Source organism: Equus quagga, chromosome 13 (genome assembly GCF_021613505.1).
Source record: "Equus quagga isolate Etosha38 chromosome 13, UCLA_HA_Equagga_1.0, whole genome shotgun sequence".
In the NCBI taxonomy this organism is placed as follows: domain Eukaryota; kingdom Metazoa; phylum Chordata; class Mammalia; order Perissodactyla; family Equidae; genus Equus; species Equus quagga.
In genome coordinates this window covers 8,027,566-8,043,502 of record NC_060279.1, presented here as the reverse complement: position 1 = coordinate 8,043,502, position 15,937 = coordinate 8,027,566, and the positions used below count along the sequence as shown (strand labels likewise).

General features: G+C 37.3%; 1 protein-coding gene across 6 annotated transcripts in view; it reads right to left on the bottom strand.

Annotated features, from left to right (window-relative positions):
• DNM3 (dynamin 3) overlaps positions 1–15,937 on the bottom strand; it is a 510,159-nt gene that overhangs the window by 348,617 nt on the left and 145,605 nt on the right. For all 6 annotated transcript variants that reach the window (XM_046681889.1, XM_046681886.1, XM_046681888.1 and 3 more), the window contains exons 5-6: positions 1,504–1,602; positions 759–919 (exon numbers count right to left, since the gene is read on the bottom strand). In XM_046681889.1, the coding sequence (XP_046537845.1) occupies positions 759–919; positions 1,504–1,602 (260 nt within the window). The remainder of the gene's footprint in view (positions 1–758; positions 920–1,503; positions 1,603–15,937) is intronic.

The following is a 15,937-nucleotide window of genomic DNA, read 5'->3' as shown; positions in this document are numbered from 1 at the left end:
TGATTGACTGACTGACTAAGTTCATAGATAAAAGTAAAGCATACCTTATGAGACTAGATGTGAGAAAAGCTGCTCAGCATTTGAGTCAATGTAATCAAAACTCAGGAAGGGGGCCCTGCCCTCGATGACAACAGTACTTAACTCCACCAGGAGAAGGAAAATATGCAACCAAGTAAGTGCGCTGAGGTTTTATGGAAGAAGTATGTGCGTGCATGGAGTAGTGGGAGGCAGAGAGCCCAGTTCTATCTGTTGTGGAGAAAGGGGTTATCTGCAGAAGCTTCTTAGATGAAGAGGGATCAATGACTGCATACGAGGATTTATTTTCAAGACTTTAAATTGAGGAACAAATCAAACAAAACCACAAAGAAATTTTAACAGAAAATCTAACCTAACCATTGCAGATTGATATTTCAAAAACAGATCCCAAGAGATCAACTTTTCAGAGATATACAAGTTTAACTTAAGAGAACTACATATCATGAATATATGTATGCTAAAATGTCTACTCCTGTTCACTGTTCCTAAATAAGTATGCATTTCTGCTTTGTGCACTGCTCCTTCAATAATATTAAGGTGAATTCTATCACGGAAAATAGTAACAGTGTGGATCAAAGTATTCATATTAATTTTTTAAATTCCTATCATTTAAGCTGAATGTCTTATTTTATTAAAAAGTGAATACAAAAACAAGAATTATGAATTCCAATAGTCACTTACACATTTCATAATTGTTATTTTCCTTGAAAAAACATTTTTACCTGATTAAGGACCTTCTGCAGGTGTGGGGTCCCCATCCGATCAGCAATATGTCTGTAAGCCGGGTGCGAGAGAAAAAATTTCCTTTCTGCCAACATGGCAGCTTTAATGTCCTTCTTTCCATCTATGTCCTTCTGGCTTCTGTTTACAACCCCCACGTAACCTGAAACAAAACACACACCTATGGAGTTTGGGACACTTTCTCACTTATTCTGGGGAGATTTCAAGGCTCCTAAAGAGGCTGAATAAGAAAGGCAAAATTATTTTAAGGCCTGAGGAATGAGTCCCTTTCTAGAACTCAACTTGAGACATCAGTATTTAACAAAGACTGGCTGATTTGGCTAAGGATAATTTTTTAGCATGAACACAATAATGTCTTTTGCCTTTAAAGCTCTGTGCGTTTTAACAGAGTATGCCTCTTAGCAGTTTGGTCATATAGCGGACAAGTAAATAAGTCAGACTTACTACAGTATATATTTATGCAGTCTATGATGAATATTTATACCCTCCCTTCAAACCCTTTCCTTTTCCTGTTTTCTTATTCCTGTTATTTTAAGGAATGGTTCTCCCTCTGGATCATTTTTAATACATCATTTTGGAACATTGTTCCATTCTATAAAAATATAACTAATCATAAATCCATTCCTCACAACTGTGGAGATATTAAAACCAAGCCTCTCATTGGTTACCCAACTGTTTCTCTACCACATCATCAAAGGAAGTCTGCTACAGGATACAATACATTACCCCTGCGAAGAGGCAGCAGCTTGTTCTCTAGAACATCCCTGGCATCTGTTCCTTCATCCATAAGATCCAGTTTGGTAATGACTCCAATGGTTCTTAGACCTGTATCACAAACAAACCCAACATCACACAATTTGCAGAAGACCAACATATTTTAGAGATATGTGCGTCTCCTGCTAACTGTAAAGCACTCATGTTCTGGTCCTTTTCCCATTCCTCTCTGTCGTACTTTGTTTTCTAATCCACTGCTACCCAAGTCTGGTGAATTTCAAGAGGATGAGGCAAAGAGTTGCAAAATCGCCCATCCACAAGATAACTTTTGATTCAACAGAGAAAAAACAAATAGCTGTATCACCAAAATATTGTTAAATTTATGAGTTTATTTTTGTACCATGCATGCATGGAAATTACACATTGAAATTTTCCTCCAAGGTACTGCACACAATATGGATGTTTTCGATTTTTTATGTATTACATTATTAAAAACAAATAAATGAATACGCTATACATGGACCAATGATGAGAGTGTGTCATAAACCAAGCTTATTATTGATCCAGCTGAGTGCCTGAAGTCAAAAAAATTTAAAAAAAGAAAATTAGTGATAGGATAGTGTCATTACCAAAAATAAACTTGCACGTCTAGCAGCATTCACTGGTTTTTAGAGAAGGAAATGCAACTTAATGGAAAGAAGACCCAATTAGGAATTCTGAGGCTGAGATTCTAGTCTCAAGACAAGTCACTTAACTCTATGGGTCTCAGTTTTCCTCATCTGTGAAATAAAGAGTTAGAAATTGTGATCTCCAAGGTTCCTTTCAGTAGTAAAATAATGTAAAAACCTAGACATTTTATGTAGCATATAAGATACAATGTACTTGTCCTGTGCTTCCATCATTGGATAAAATCAACAAGATTTGTCTAGTGATTCATATTTTTAAGTGTATTTCTTTGGACTTCCAATTAAACATGGTTATCTGAGCACAAGCCTTTATCTTTTACATAAAACCACGCTAAAATAATAATGGCTAACATTTATAAAGCCAGCTATGGTTTTAAACATTTACATGTCTTAAATTATTTAATTCTAAAAAGTACTCCAACGACTACTTTTGTAAGATGAGGAAACTAAGGCAGAGAGATTAAATAACTTTCCCAAGGTCATACGCGAGGTCAGTTGAGGCAGTCTGGTTCCAGGGTTCACCAGTTCAGATCCCGGGTGTGGACATGGCACCACATGGCATGCCATGGTGTGGTAGGCATCCCACATATAAAGTAGAGGAAGATGGGCACGGATGTTAGCTCAGGGCCAGGCTTCCTCAGAAAAAAGAGGAGGATTGGCAGTAGATAGATGGGGCTAATCTTCCTCAAAAAAAAAAGAAAGTCATAGGGTTCATAATGCCTAATATTTTCAAAGGTATGAAGAGATTTAGACATCTGCAGGAGAGGCTGGGAATGCATTCGCATTAGATAAACAGAAGACCAGGCAAATGAACAAAAACACAAGAGTCAACTTCAAAGAAGACAGCATCATGCCAGAGAGAAACTGTTATCAAAATTTACCACATGGCTCAGCTGTGAGTAATATTTTCAGAGTCACAAACATTCATTTAGCAAAATACGATGGTATAATTATATTAGTAGAATGGGGGGTAAGTGTATATATGCACATGTAAGTATATGTGAGTATGCGAGAGGGGCTATAAGCCAGCTAAATCCTTCTCCTCCACAGTAGGAAGTCAAAAGAGAAGATCTAAAAATAAAAAATCAAGAAATAGCAGTATAAACAGATTACATAGAATTACGGAGGCAAATACCAAAAGAAAGCTAAAAGGGTTGAAAGTGGGAGCCTCTGGAAATCAGTAATCAAGAGTCACTGGGAGTGGGCAAAAGACTGATAGGTTTTATTAAAAGTCTTTGGGACTGATTTTTTTCTTAAAGCTATGTACCTTTACAACATTAATAAAAATAAATGTTGAATTTTAAAACTATCTTCTTTTACTACTCTCTTATTTCTGAAAAGGCAGAGGAGTCTGTGCTCAGTGGTGTACCAGAAATGGCAAAGGAAATAAGTTTCTTTTTCACATTTATCGGCAGCTTAAAATAATCAACGAACTCCTGCTGGCCGACGAGATCTATACTGAGAGATCTCAAAAAGCCTTTGCCAGAAGAGATGCAAAGACAGCATGTTTCAAAAGCACTCCACTGGGAATCTAAAGACTTAGATAAAAATAATAACAGAGACCATTTATGGAGTCTGATTAAGTGCCAGTTTCATCCAGGACTCAAACAACAATTCTATGACATAGGTATTATTGTTTTCTCAATTACACAGATGAGGGAAGTGTAACTCGGAGAGGAAAAATAAGCTTGCCTAAAGGCTCCCAGCCTGCAGGGTGTGGAATCCAGGCAAGCTAATTCCATATTTAATCGCTATACTTTTCTGCCTCCCAATTCTTAGCTAGATTCCACAGGTGCTTAGCTGTTATTTGGCAAGTTAGTTACATCATCTGGACCTATTTATATAACTAAAAGTTTAGATGTCTCTTTCAAGTCCAAATTTCTGGGAAGAAGAACTTCCAGATTTAGAAAAGTTTATGTACAATAATAAGTAAAGATTAATTTAATAAAATTGTTGCCCTTCAACTAAAAGGAAAATAAAAACAATAAATTAAGAGCTAACAAATAGTGCATGGTATGGTGTTTCAATCAAGCTTCCCTTCACTAAAGAATAGCCACAATGATGAGTGCTTGTGAGCTCTGACTAAGACCTTGAAAAGAGACAAAAGGCGCTTCAGAACTCTGATTCTTACGTAGCATAGAGGCTAAGAGCACCGACTCAAAGATCAGGCTGTTTGGGTTCAAGTTCCACCGTGCCCCTTATTAGCTGTGAGACATTAGTTTCCTCATCAGGTGGAACCACACCAATAGAGGAACCACACCACCACGGTTAACATTTGATGACTGGGGTAATTATTAATAACATCCCCCTTTAACTCTCAAAAGACTTCCTATTTGAAGAATAAGTTACATGTTCACTCTAACTTTACATAAAATGAAGAAAATAATAAACCTATGTTTTAATATTAAAAACAGAACTTATGGCTTCTGGTCTAGCACATAAGGAGCCTAGAAGTTGCCGGTGTGTCCTAGCAACAAGTAAAAAGCTGAACAAACAGAAAAATCAACAACCCTTCTTAGATTGATCAGAGAAGTGAGGTCGCAGGGTAAACTGCTGCCCCCAAAATTTGGAGAGACAGACAGGTGAATACAGCGAATCACAACTTATAAGCAGAAAATCCACGGGAACCAGCGCCCAGGTAGGAAAACCTAAACTGTAATTGAGGAATTGCTGGAAGCTCAGTGTGGACGGTCTGAGAGTTAAAACTCCAAAGGAACCCAGCCATAGCAGGTATCCATACTTTTGTGAGTTTTGCCTTCAGGAGTTTGACCAGGTTCTCACAGTGAATATTTGAGAAAAATCCCCTCATGCTTCCAGCAGGGGGAAAAAACAAACAACCTGATTAAAAAATGGGTGAAGACCTGAACAGACACCTCACCAAAGAAGATATACAGATGGCAATTGTATATATGAACAGATGCTCCACATCACACATCATTAGGGAGTCGCAAATTATGCAACAGTGAGATACCACTACACACCTAGAAGAATGGCCAAAATCCAAAACACCAAATGTTGGTGAGAATGTGGAGCAATAGGAGCTCTTATTCTTTGCTGGTAGGAGCAAAATGGCACAGCTACTTTGTAAGATAGTTTGGCAGTTTCTTAAAAAACTAAACATACTCTTACCACGTGATCCAGTAATCACACTCTTTGGTGTTTACCCCAAGGAGTTGAAAATCTATCCACAAAAAATCTTGCACACAGATGTTTAGAGCAGCTTCCTTATAATTGCCAAAACTTGAAAGTAACTAAGATGTCCTTCAGGAGGTGAATGGGTAAACTAACTGTGGTACATCCAAACAATGGAACAGTATTCAATGATAAAAAGAAATGAGCTATCGAGCCATGAAAAGACATGGAGGGACCTTAAGTGCATATTACTAAGTGAAAGAAGCCAATCTGAAAAGGTATACGGTATATGATTCCAACTATATGACATTCTGGAAAGGGCAAAACTATGGAGACGGTAAAAAGATCAATGGGTGCCAGGGGTTAGGGGAGGCAGGGATGAAAAAGCAGAGCTCAGAGGACTGTAGGGAAGCGAAAACTATTCTGTACAATGTTACGATGGTAGATACATGTCAGTACACATTTGTCAAAATCCATAGAATGTACACCACCAAGGGTGAACTGCAATGTCAACTATGGGCTCTGAGTGAATGACGTGTCAATGTAGGTTTATCAGTTGTAACAAATGTACCACTCTGGTGCAGGATATTAATAGTTGAGGAGGTTATATATGTACAGGAACAGGGTGTATATAGGAACCCTCTGCACTTTCCACTCAATTTTTGTGAACCTAAAACTACCGAAAGAAATAAAGTCTATTAATTAAAGATAATTAAATGACATAACACATGTAAAGTACTTAGTACATAAAAACCACTCAATAAATGAAAAGTTAGGATCTTACCATAAAGCTTTCTTTCTCACCACTACTCCCACTCTACTCCAATCCTAAATTCAGGTTACACCCAAGGAGTTGCAGTTCTCCACGTGACCATGCGTTCTTGCCTCTTCACTCCATAATGCTATGCCCCTCAGCTCCAAATATCCTTCCCTTCTCTCCTTTTCTTGGCCAACTCCTACCATCCTTCAAAATACCTTTCAGGCCTGTCCTACAGGTCTTAAACAGGCTCCCACAAGCGTAAGTTTGGAGCCTTTCTCTGTGCCTTCAAAGCTCTCTGTGTACACTGAAATAATAGTTCTTATAGGACACTAGGGATCTGCTTATTTGTCTGTCTCACCCGCTGGGTCATGATCTCTTCAAAAATAGGGACTACATCTAATTTGCACATTCCAAGAAATTCATATAGGTGCCAGAGTGGAAACTCAATAAAAGTTTATTTATTAAATGAATGAAAAAGTAAGCATGTTTATTTTTCTTAGTTTCAGACAAGCATTGACATACAACTTCCAGAAAAGAAATATGATACCATTCTACCATGTTACCTAGGTCTGTTGTCAGCACAGTGATTTTCCTGTAAGAACACTGCCATTTCTTCCGTTTACATACGCAACTAAATTATAAGTAGTGTGTTGTTTCATCTAATTAAGAAATGAGACAAAACTAAGCCACGAACCACATTAGCAGTTGCCAGAAAAGTAATCTGGAACACTGTGTACACTGAAACAACAGCAGTGAAAAGAAAAATCAGCGAAGAGTTAGTGTAAACATATATACAGCAAAATTAAAAACAGACTTAGGAAATTAGATGTCCTTCAGTTAACGTATTTTTTTTGTTTTGGATTTTGGTAGGATGTGGGGGGAGTTTGAAGTAAACGTTGTTCTTTCTGTTTGGCAAAAATGATGGAATATTTTATTTCTGAAAGCAATCAGTGATGGATGGGAATAGTTTCATCTTTTTTCCTATAAGTTTTCCATGAACATTATTTTCTTGTTACTTCCAACAATTCTGAATAACAGTTTTCCTTTTCAAAGTCATCAGCTAATATTACTACATGTGATACTAAGTAGAATATTAAGTAAGTTATTGAAAGCATAAAAATTACTGTTGCTATGGTAACAGAGATTTTCTCTTGCTCACCAATATATGCTCAGACTCCAGCAAAGTACTTGAAATATTTAATATTTGTGGAAGCAAGGGAGAGGAGAAAGAGAGAAAGAGGGAGAAAGGAGATGGGGGGGGGGAAGGAGGAAGAATTACTCAAAAGATAAGAAAATTTAGACATAGAGTAGTTCTTTCACTGAGAATTTGTACTCCAAAATAGATTAAGGCGTGAAGAAACAGAAGAAAAGCATCCGTATATACTTAAATCTCTCTGCTTTTTGTCCCCCTAAAGCCATTTTCTTTTTCTTCCTTGGCATACAGCTTAACTATATTTCCAAATCTCCCTTACAATTGAGTTACAATTGAGTTACAATCTCCCTTATAATCTGCCTGTGATTGAGTTCTAACCACTGGAGGTGATATGTGCCACTTCTAGGCTTGGTCTATATAACTTCCCATATGTGCTCCTGCCTGCTCTTTCACCTTCCACTTGGTGGATCTAACCATAATAACTCCCTAAGTCCCTAAGGGTGACAAATGGAAGTATCTAGTTATCCAAAGTCATAGAGAAGAAACACCACACTACTCTGAAAATCCACGCAGGATGGGCATTTTTACTTTTTGTACCATTACAGGTTCCAGTCTACTTATTACAGTATATTAGTGCAAACAGTGGTCCTTTGGAGAAGAGAGCTGCCTTAATGAAAACCTGGCTTAGCAAGATTAGGTAGTTAGGAAACAAATATTGCAAGTCAGAAAGATGAAGATTCATGTTATGCCATAGGTGTATATTTTGTAAACCTGCCTCATGGGATAGCTAAGACTAAGTGCCTACTGAAGGGAGAAGCTGTTGGAAAGAGCCAGAGTGTTAATTTGTCTTGGCTGTTCCTTGCTGCTTAAAGCAAGGGATTTAAGAAAGATGAGTTCACACAACAAATTTACCATTCTGCAAGCAGAAATAGAACGTATTAGAGAGAAGCTAGAAATTTGGGTCTTTTAATGGTTGAAAAAGCCAACCGTTCTTGTAATCTAAACAATAGAAGAAAAGACTGAAAAGGATCTCAGCAACAAAAGTCCACTAAAAATTTTCAGTTAAGCAAAGGAGCTCAGTAACTTCTGTTTCTGGCTACGAATGAGTAACAGAGTGCAGACATACCTTTCTGTAAACTGCTAGAAAACTGACGATATATACAAAACAATTGTTTTCAGACATGAAACAATGTGTTGCACAGGACTATGATATCTGAGAGATGAGAAACGAGGTAAGTCATACCATTACCCAATTTCTGTCTGGAGGCAATCTCTGGACTACAGCGCAAGGGGGAAAAATCCAAAGAGATCCCAGCAGTCCTGCTTAGTTGAAGAGACACAGGTTGGATTTCAAGGAGGCCAAGGCAGTCAGAATTCACAGGATAGTGTACCACACAAAAGGGGGCTATGACTAGAAAGAGCTCCAGAAATAGACCTAGGGGTCCCCTCGAGTCTTTGAATGCGTGTTTGCCTAAGATAAAACTCCACATGGCTGGGCAAAGCACAGCTTCCAGGGAGCTCTAAACCATCAATTCCCAGAGTTCACATAGGCCTGGGAGTCATTTAAGTTCTCGCCAGCTAGAATAGAGAGACCCTATTGAACTAGAGACACTGGAAGGGTCAAAATTCAGTAAAGGTTGCTGCAGATCCACTCTTTAAAAAAAAAACACTAAAAATGAGCTTCAAAAAATCAACTGATCTGCAAGTAATGTAACTACCGGCTAAAACAAAGTCTAACATGTTTTTAAATAATATAATAAAACTCAACACTCAACAAAGTAAAATTCAAAATATCCACATTCAAACAAAAGTCACTAGATACACAAAGAAGGAAATGTGACCATGATCAGGAAAAAAATAAAAATCAGTCAAAAGGATCTCACTTAGAAACACAGGAATTCACAGACAACATTAAAACAACTACTATAGATGTGCACAAAATGTTCAGGGATATAAAAGGAAACATGAAAATAACGATGAAATAAAAAGAATGATAGTTGATGAAAACTATAAACTCACAGATCCAAGAGGCTCAAAGAACACCAACCACCCAAAGACAATCACACCAAGGCACACCATAGTTAAATTGCTGAATACCAGTGCTAAAAAAAACATCATAAAAGCAGAGGGGAAAAACCAAGACAGACAAAGATAAGAATAACTGTAGACTTCTCATCAGAAACTATTAAAGTAAGAGGACATTAGGATGACATTTTAAAGTACTGAAAGAAAAAAAAGAATTGTCATCTAAAATTCTATACCAGTGAAGAAAACATCTTTCAGAAATAAAGGCAAAATGATGACTTTTTCAGACAAACAAAAGATGAGATAATTTGTTCCCAGAAGACCTGCACAACCAGAAATGGCAAAGGAAGTTCTTCAAGCTGAAGGAAAATAATATAAGATGGAGACTCAGGTCTACAAAAAGGGATAAAAATCTCTGGAAATGGTAAAAGTAAGGGCAATACAAGATAGTTCGTTCTCATTTTTAATACCTTTAAAAGATAACTGACGAGGGGCCAGCCCTGTGGCCAAGTGGTTAAAGTTCTGCGGATTCCTCTTTGGTAGCCCACGTTTGTGGGTTCGGATCCTGGGCACAGACCTACTCCACTCATAAGCCATGCTGTGGAGGCATCCCACATACAAAACAGAGGAAGACTGGCACAGATGTTAGCTCAGGGCTAATCTTCCTCAAGTAAAAAAATAAAAAAAGATTAGCAATGGATGTTAGCTCAGGGTGAATCTTCCTCACAAAAAAAAAAAGATAATTGTCTATTTAAAGCAAAAATAATGGTCATTTATAACATATGTAGAAGACATAACATGTTTTATATGTAGAAAGGTTTATAATATATGAAGAAGACAAGTAGTAAAATGATAGACAAATCCAACTACCATCATGTGCTGCACAGCAACATTTCAGTCAACAACAGACCGCATACGTGACAGTGGTGCCATAAGATTAGTGCCACATAGCGTAGGCATGTAGTAGGTTATACCATCTAGGCTTGTGAAAGGACACTATGTTTTTGTACAACAAAATTGCCTAATGACGCATTTCTCAGAGGGTATCCCCATCTTTAGGCAATACATGACTGTATATGGATAATTATACTGAATGTAAATAGCCTAAATACCACAATTAAAAGGCAGAGAGTGGAAGTTTGGATAAAAAAGTAAAGTGAAATTATGTGCTATATAAAAGAAATACACTTTAAATATAAGGACATAAACAGATTAAAAGTAGGAGTATGGGAAAGCTATACAATGAAAACACTAATCCAAAGAAAGCTGGAGCGGCTCTTTTAACATCAAACCTAATAGATTTCAGAGCAAGAAATATTACCAGGGATAAAGAGACAGAAATTTGTCATGATAAAGGGGTCAACTTATAGAGAAGACATAACAATCTTAAATGTGTAAGCATCTAATAACAAATTTTCAAAATACTTAAGCAAAAGTTGACAGAACTGAAGGGAGAAATAGACAAATCCAGAAATATAGCTGTAGGTATAATATTCCTATCTTGGTAACTAAAAGGACAAGTAAATAGAAAAATCAAGAGATATGTAAGACTTAAACAACACAGTCAACAAATGTGACCTGAAGGACAAGCCACCCAACAACAATAGAATATACATTCTTCCCAAATGCACATTGGTCATTCATCAAAATCGACCATACACAGTGCCAACAAACAAATCTCAATAAATTTAAAAGGAACAAAATCATACAGAAATTAATGTCAGAAAGTTATCTGGGAAATGCCAAAATATTAGGAAATTAAACAACATATTTTTAAAGTACCATGGGTCAAAAGGAAGTCACAAGGAAATTTAAAATAATTTAAACTGAATAAAATAAAAGCACAACATATTAAAATTTATGGAATGCAGTTAACTAAGTACTTAGAGGGAAATTTAAAATATTTAAATATTTTGCTTTAAAATATTAAACATTAATATTAAAATATTGCTTTAAAATATTACTACAGTAGTCCCCCCCTTATCTGCGCTTTTGCTTTCTGAAGTTTCAGTTACCCACAGTCAACTATGGTCTGAAAAGATTGAATGGAAAATTCCAGAAATAAACAATTCATAAATTTTCAACGGTGCACCATTCTAAGTAGCATGATGAAATCTTGGGTCCTCCCTCTCAGCCCACCCAGGACGTGAATTATCCCTTTGTCCAGCGTACCCAGGCTGTATATGCTAGCTGCCCATTAGTCACTTAGTAGCCGACTTGGTTATCAGATCCACTGTCACAGTATGGCAGTGCTTAGGTTCAAGTAACCTTTGTTTTACTTAATAATGGCCCCAAAGCACAAGAGTAGTGATGCTGGCAATTTGTATACGCCAGCAGGAAAAGCTGCAAAGTGCTTCCTTTAACTGAAAAGGTAAAAGTTCTCAACTTAACAAGGAAAGAAAAAAATCGTATGCTGAGGTTGTTAAGATCTACGGTAATTTTTATTACAGTATTTTGTTATAATTGTTCTATTTTACTATTAGTTATGGTTTTCAATCTCTTACTGTGCCTAATTTATAAATTAAACTTTATCATGGGTGTGTATGTACAGGAAAAAACAGAGTATTTATAGGGTTCGGTACTATATGTGGTTTCAGGCATCCACTGGAGCTCTCAGAACATATCCCCCTGGATAGGGGGGGACTGCTGTATTACCAAATAGGAAAGGTTTAAAAACAGTGATCTAAGCTTTGACCTTAAGAAGCTAGAGAGAGAGGAGTAAATTAAATCCGAAGTATGTGGAAGAAAGGAAACAATAAAGAAGAGTGGAAATCAACTAAATATAATATGGATAAAAGATATAATCAACTAAACCAAATGCTTATTCTTTGAAAAGGTCAATAAAATTGTCTATGCTCACCCTTTGTTTTATACTGGAGATCCTAGCCCGTGAGACAAAGCAAGAAGAATAATTCAAACGCATAAGCTTGTAAAGAAAAGAGTAGAACTGTCTTTATTCACAGTCAGCAAGATTGTGTATGTAGAATATCAAAGAATCTACAAAAGGCAACCAGACCTAATAAGTGGATTAATTGAGGCCAAAGCATATAAGGTCAAAATACAAAAATAAATCATACACAGCTATATATTAGCAACAAAAAATTGGAAAATAAATAGTATTTTCAATAGCATCCAAAAACATAAAATACATAAGGATAAATTTAATAAAATATATTCAAGACATGTATGCTGAAAACCATAAGCTACTACAGAGAATACCTAAATAAATGAAAAGAAATACTATATTCATTGACTGGGGTATTCAATACTGTTAAGTCAATTCTCTTCAAACTGGTCTAGAGCAGTGCTGTTCAATAGAACTTACTGCAATAATGAAGATGCTCTATGTGTGGGCTTTCCAATACAGAAGCCATTAGCCACATGGGGTTATTGAGCACTGAAAATAAGGTGTGACTGAGGAACTAATTTATTTTATTTTATTTTAATAATTTTAATTTTAATAGCCAAATGTGGCTAATTGCTAGCATATTAGATAGCAGAGCTATAGGTTTAATGTAATTCAAACAAAATCCCAGTAAGTTCTTTGTAGAAACTGACATGCTGATTAAAAAGTTCAAATGAGAAGACAAAGTACCTATTATTATAACCAAAGTAATGACAAAGGAAATTTGCACTATTGATTCCAAGGCTTACTGTAAAAGCTACAGTCATTAAGACAATGTGGTATTGGCACAGGGATAGACATACAGATCAATGGAACAGAATAGAGTCCAGAATTATAGGTTATACACACATGCATATGTACATATACATACATGCAATTGGTTTTGAACAAAGATGCCAATTTAATTCAATGGAAAAGGATAGCCTCTTCAAAATAAATGGTGCAGAAACAATTGTATATCCACATGGAAAATAATGAAATCTGACCCTCCCTTACTTCATACCATACACGAAAAAAGGATCACAGACTTAAATTTAAAGCTAACACTACAAAACTTCTCAAAGAAAACACAGGACAAAAATCTGTGCAAACTTGCGTTAGGCAAATATTTGTTAGAGAGGATTAAAAAAATGTATATCATATTTTTAAAAATTAATAAACTGTACAAAGACATGGTGAAAGAATATTTAAAAAGTAAGTTATGGGCTGAGAGAAAATATTTACATTACATGCTAAAAGATTTGCATCAGAATATTTTTTTTAACCTCATAACTTAATACTAAGAAAACGAACCATTTAAAATAGGCAAAGATTTGAACAGACACGTCACAAAAGAAAATTTACAAATGGCCTATGAGGACATGAAATGATGCTCAGCATCATTAGTCATCAGGGAAATGCAAATCAATTCACAGACATTACCATGACTAAAATTAAAATAAAAGTAACAATACCGAGTCTTGGTGAGCACGTGGAGCAACTGAAACACACATTACTGCTGGGAATAAAAATTGTTCTTTGGATAAGAGCTTGGTGGTTTCTTAAAAATATTAAACATATGGGGGCTGTCCCTGTGGCCGAGTGGTTAAGTTCGCGCGCTCCACTGCAGGCAGCCCAGTGTTTCGTTGGTTTGAATCCTGGGCGCGGACATGGCACTGCTCATCAAACCACGATGAGGCAGCGTCCCACATGCCACAACTAGAAGGACCCACAACGAAGAATATACAACTATGTACCGGGGGGCTTTGGGGAGAAAAAGGAAAAAATAAAATCTTTAAAAAAATATATATATTAAACATACACTTACCCAGCAATTCCACTCTCAGGTATTTTCCCAAGTGACATGAAAACATATGAACATAGAAAACTTAGAGATAAATATTTATGGCAGCTCGAAACTGGAAAAAACCATAAGTTCCATCAAAAGGTGAATGGATCCACAAAATGTGGAATATCCACACAATGAAATACTTTTTTTAAAAGAATGAATTACTGAACCAGCAGCAGTATGGATGAATCGCAAAAACATTATGCTGAGCAAAAGAAGCCAGGCACCAAGAGTACTTATTGCATGATTCCACTTTATATGAAACACTAGAAAAGACAAATCTAACTTATAGTGACAAAAAGCAGATCAGTGGTTTCCTGGAGCCAGGACTGGGGGACCACAGCAGGAATGACTGGAAAGGAACACAGGGGAATCTTTATGAGTGATGGAAATGTCCTTTATCTTGGTTGGGGTGGTAGGTGCATGAGTGTATATATTTGTCAAAACTCATCAAACTTTACACTTAAAATGCATACCTCCCTACCCAAGCCTGTTGTCTCAGGTAGCCTCAAGGTAACCACAATAAGGTGAAAGAGAGAAGAGGGGTGGGGGAAGAGTATTGGTGGCAAGGAAACAAAGAAAGAAAACAGATTTAAGACCTATATCCTTTTTTTGAGGAAGATTAGCCCTGAGCTAACATTCACCACCAATCCTCCTCTTTTTGCTGAGGAAGAGTGGCCCTGAGCTAACATCGGTGCCCGTCTTCCCCTATTTTATATGTGGGAGGCCTGCCACAGCATGGCTTGATGAGTACTTGATGAGCGGTACTACATCCGCACCAGGGATCCAAACCCGTGAACCCCAGGTCGCCAAAGTGGAATGTGTGAACTTAACCATGGCGCCACGAGGCTGGCCCTAAGACCTATGTCTAAGAAAAAAGCCCTAGGTACAATTATTTGTACAAGGAATTAACCAGAAGCAGATAGTTAAGTTTATTGAGTTTTTTAAGAAACTGTATTCCCAAAGAAACAAAAAGCCTGGCCTGAAAAAGCCTTTGATAGTTTTGAGTCTTAAAACAATCTTTATGGCCCAAGCTTGTACAAGTAGAAAACAGGTGCATATCCCGGAAGCTCACAACCCCCCATCGCCACTTCAGATATGTCATAGAGGATAGTGGACAAGGAAGAAACTCCCAGAAGGTGGAGCCCTGGGAAAACGATGGACAAGAGACAAGGGAGATCCTCCCAGAAAACACACGTAGGATTTAATCAAGAAACTTCTCTCCCTGCCAGGGTAGGAAGTCTTCACAAGGTCTGCCCTGTAGGATTCCATCACTGCTGTGGACCCAGGACTGTTCCTTGTTTCCCACTCTTACCTTTCTCATACAGGAGTTTCCACTGCAGACAATAACTAACAACACTCCACACACAGCCCTCAGCAATCTGTCTGGAATCCTGAAAGGTCACCTCAGACTGCTGACTGCTGACCACAGAATGTTCTGGCCCAGAACACCACCCAGGGACTCTGTCGGCAATAGCGCAGAAACTCTTTTAACTGGAGTTCTAGTTGAGTAACTTAGGACTAGTTAACACCACCATGTCTCTCTCTGTTAATGCCACTCTGCACTCCCAACCAAATCCAAGCTCCTCTGGTCGTCTGTCTTCCTCTGAACAGGAATTTCTCAGACAGCAAAAGTTTCCATTAAGCCATTCGGCTCTGCTGGGACCTACTAAATAGGGAACGTGATTTGCATTACACAGACCACTACAGACAACATTACCAGAAACTGTGGTTTACACACACACACACACACTTGCATAGGCAATACAACTGCTTTTTGAGAGGCTGGCTCTGGCTGTGTGCACCAAAATGGGTTATAAAGGTGCTAACAAATGAAGGTACAAGGAGCCTTAGACAAGTGATGATGTTGGGCATCTCAGAAAAGATAGGCAAGAAGGAAGCAGAGAACAAGGGTTAACTTTGCTGACAGATTTAAGTGTAACGGCTGTGCACTTCC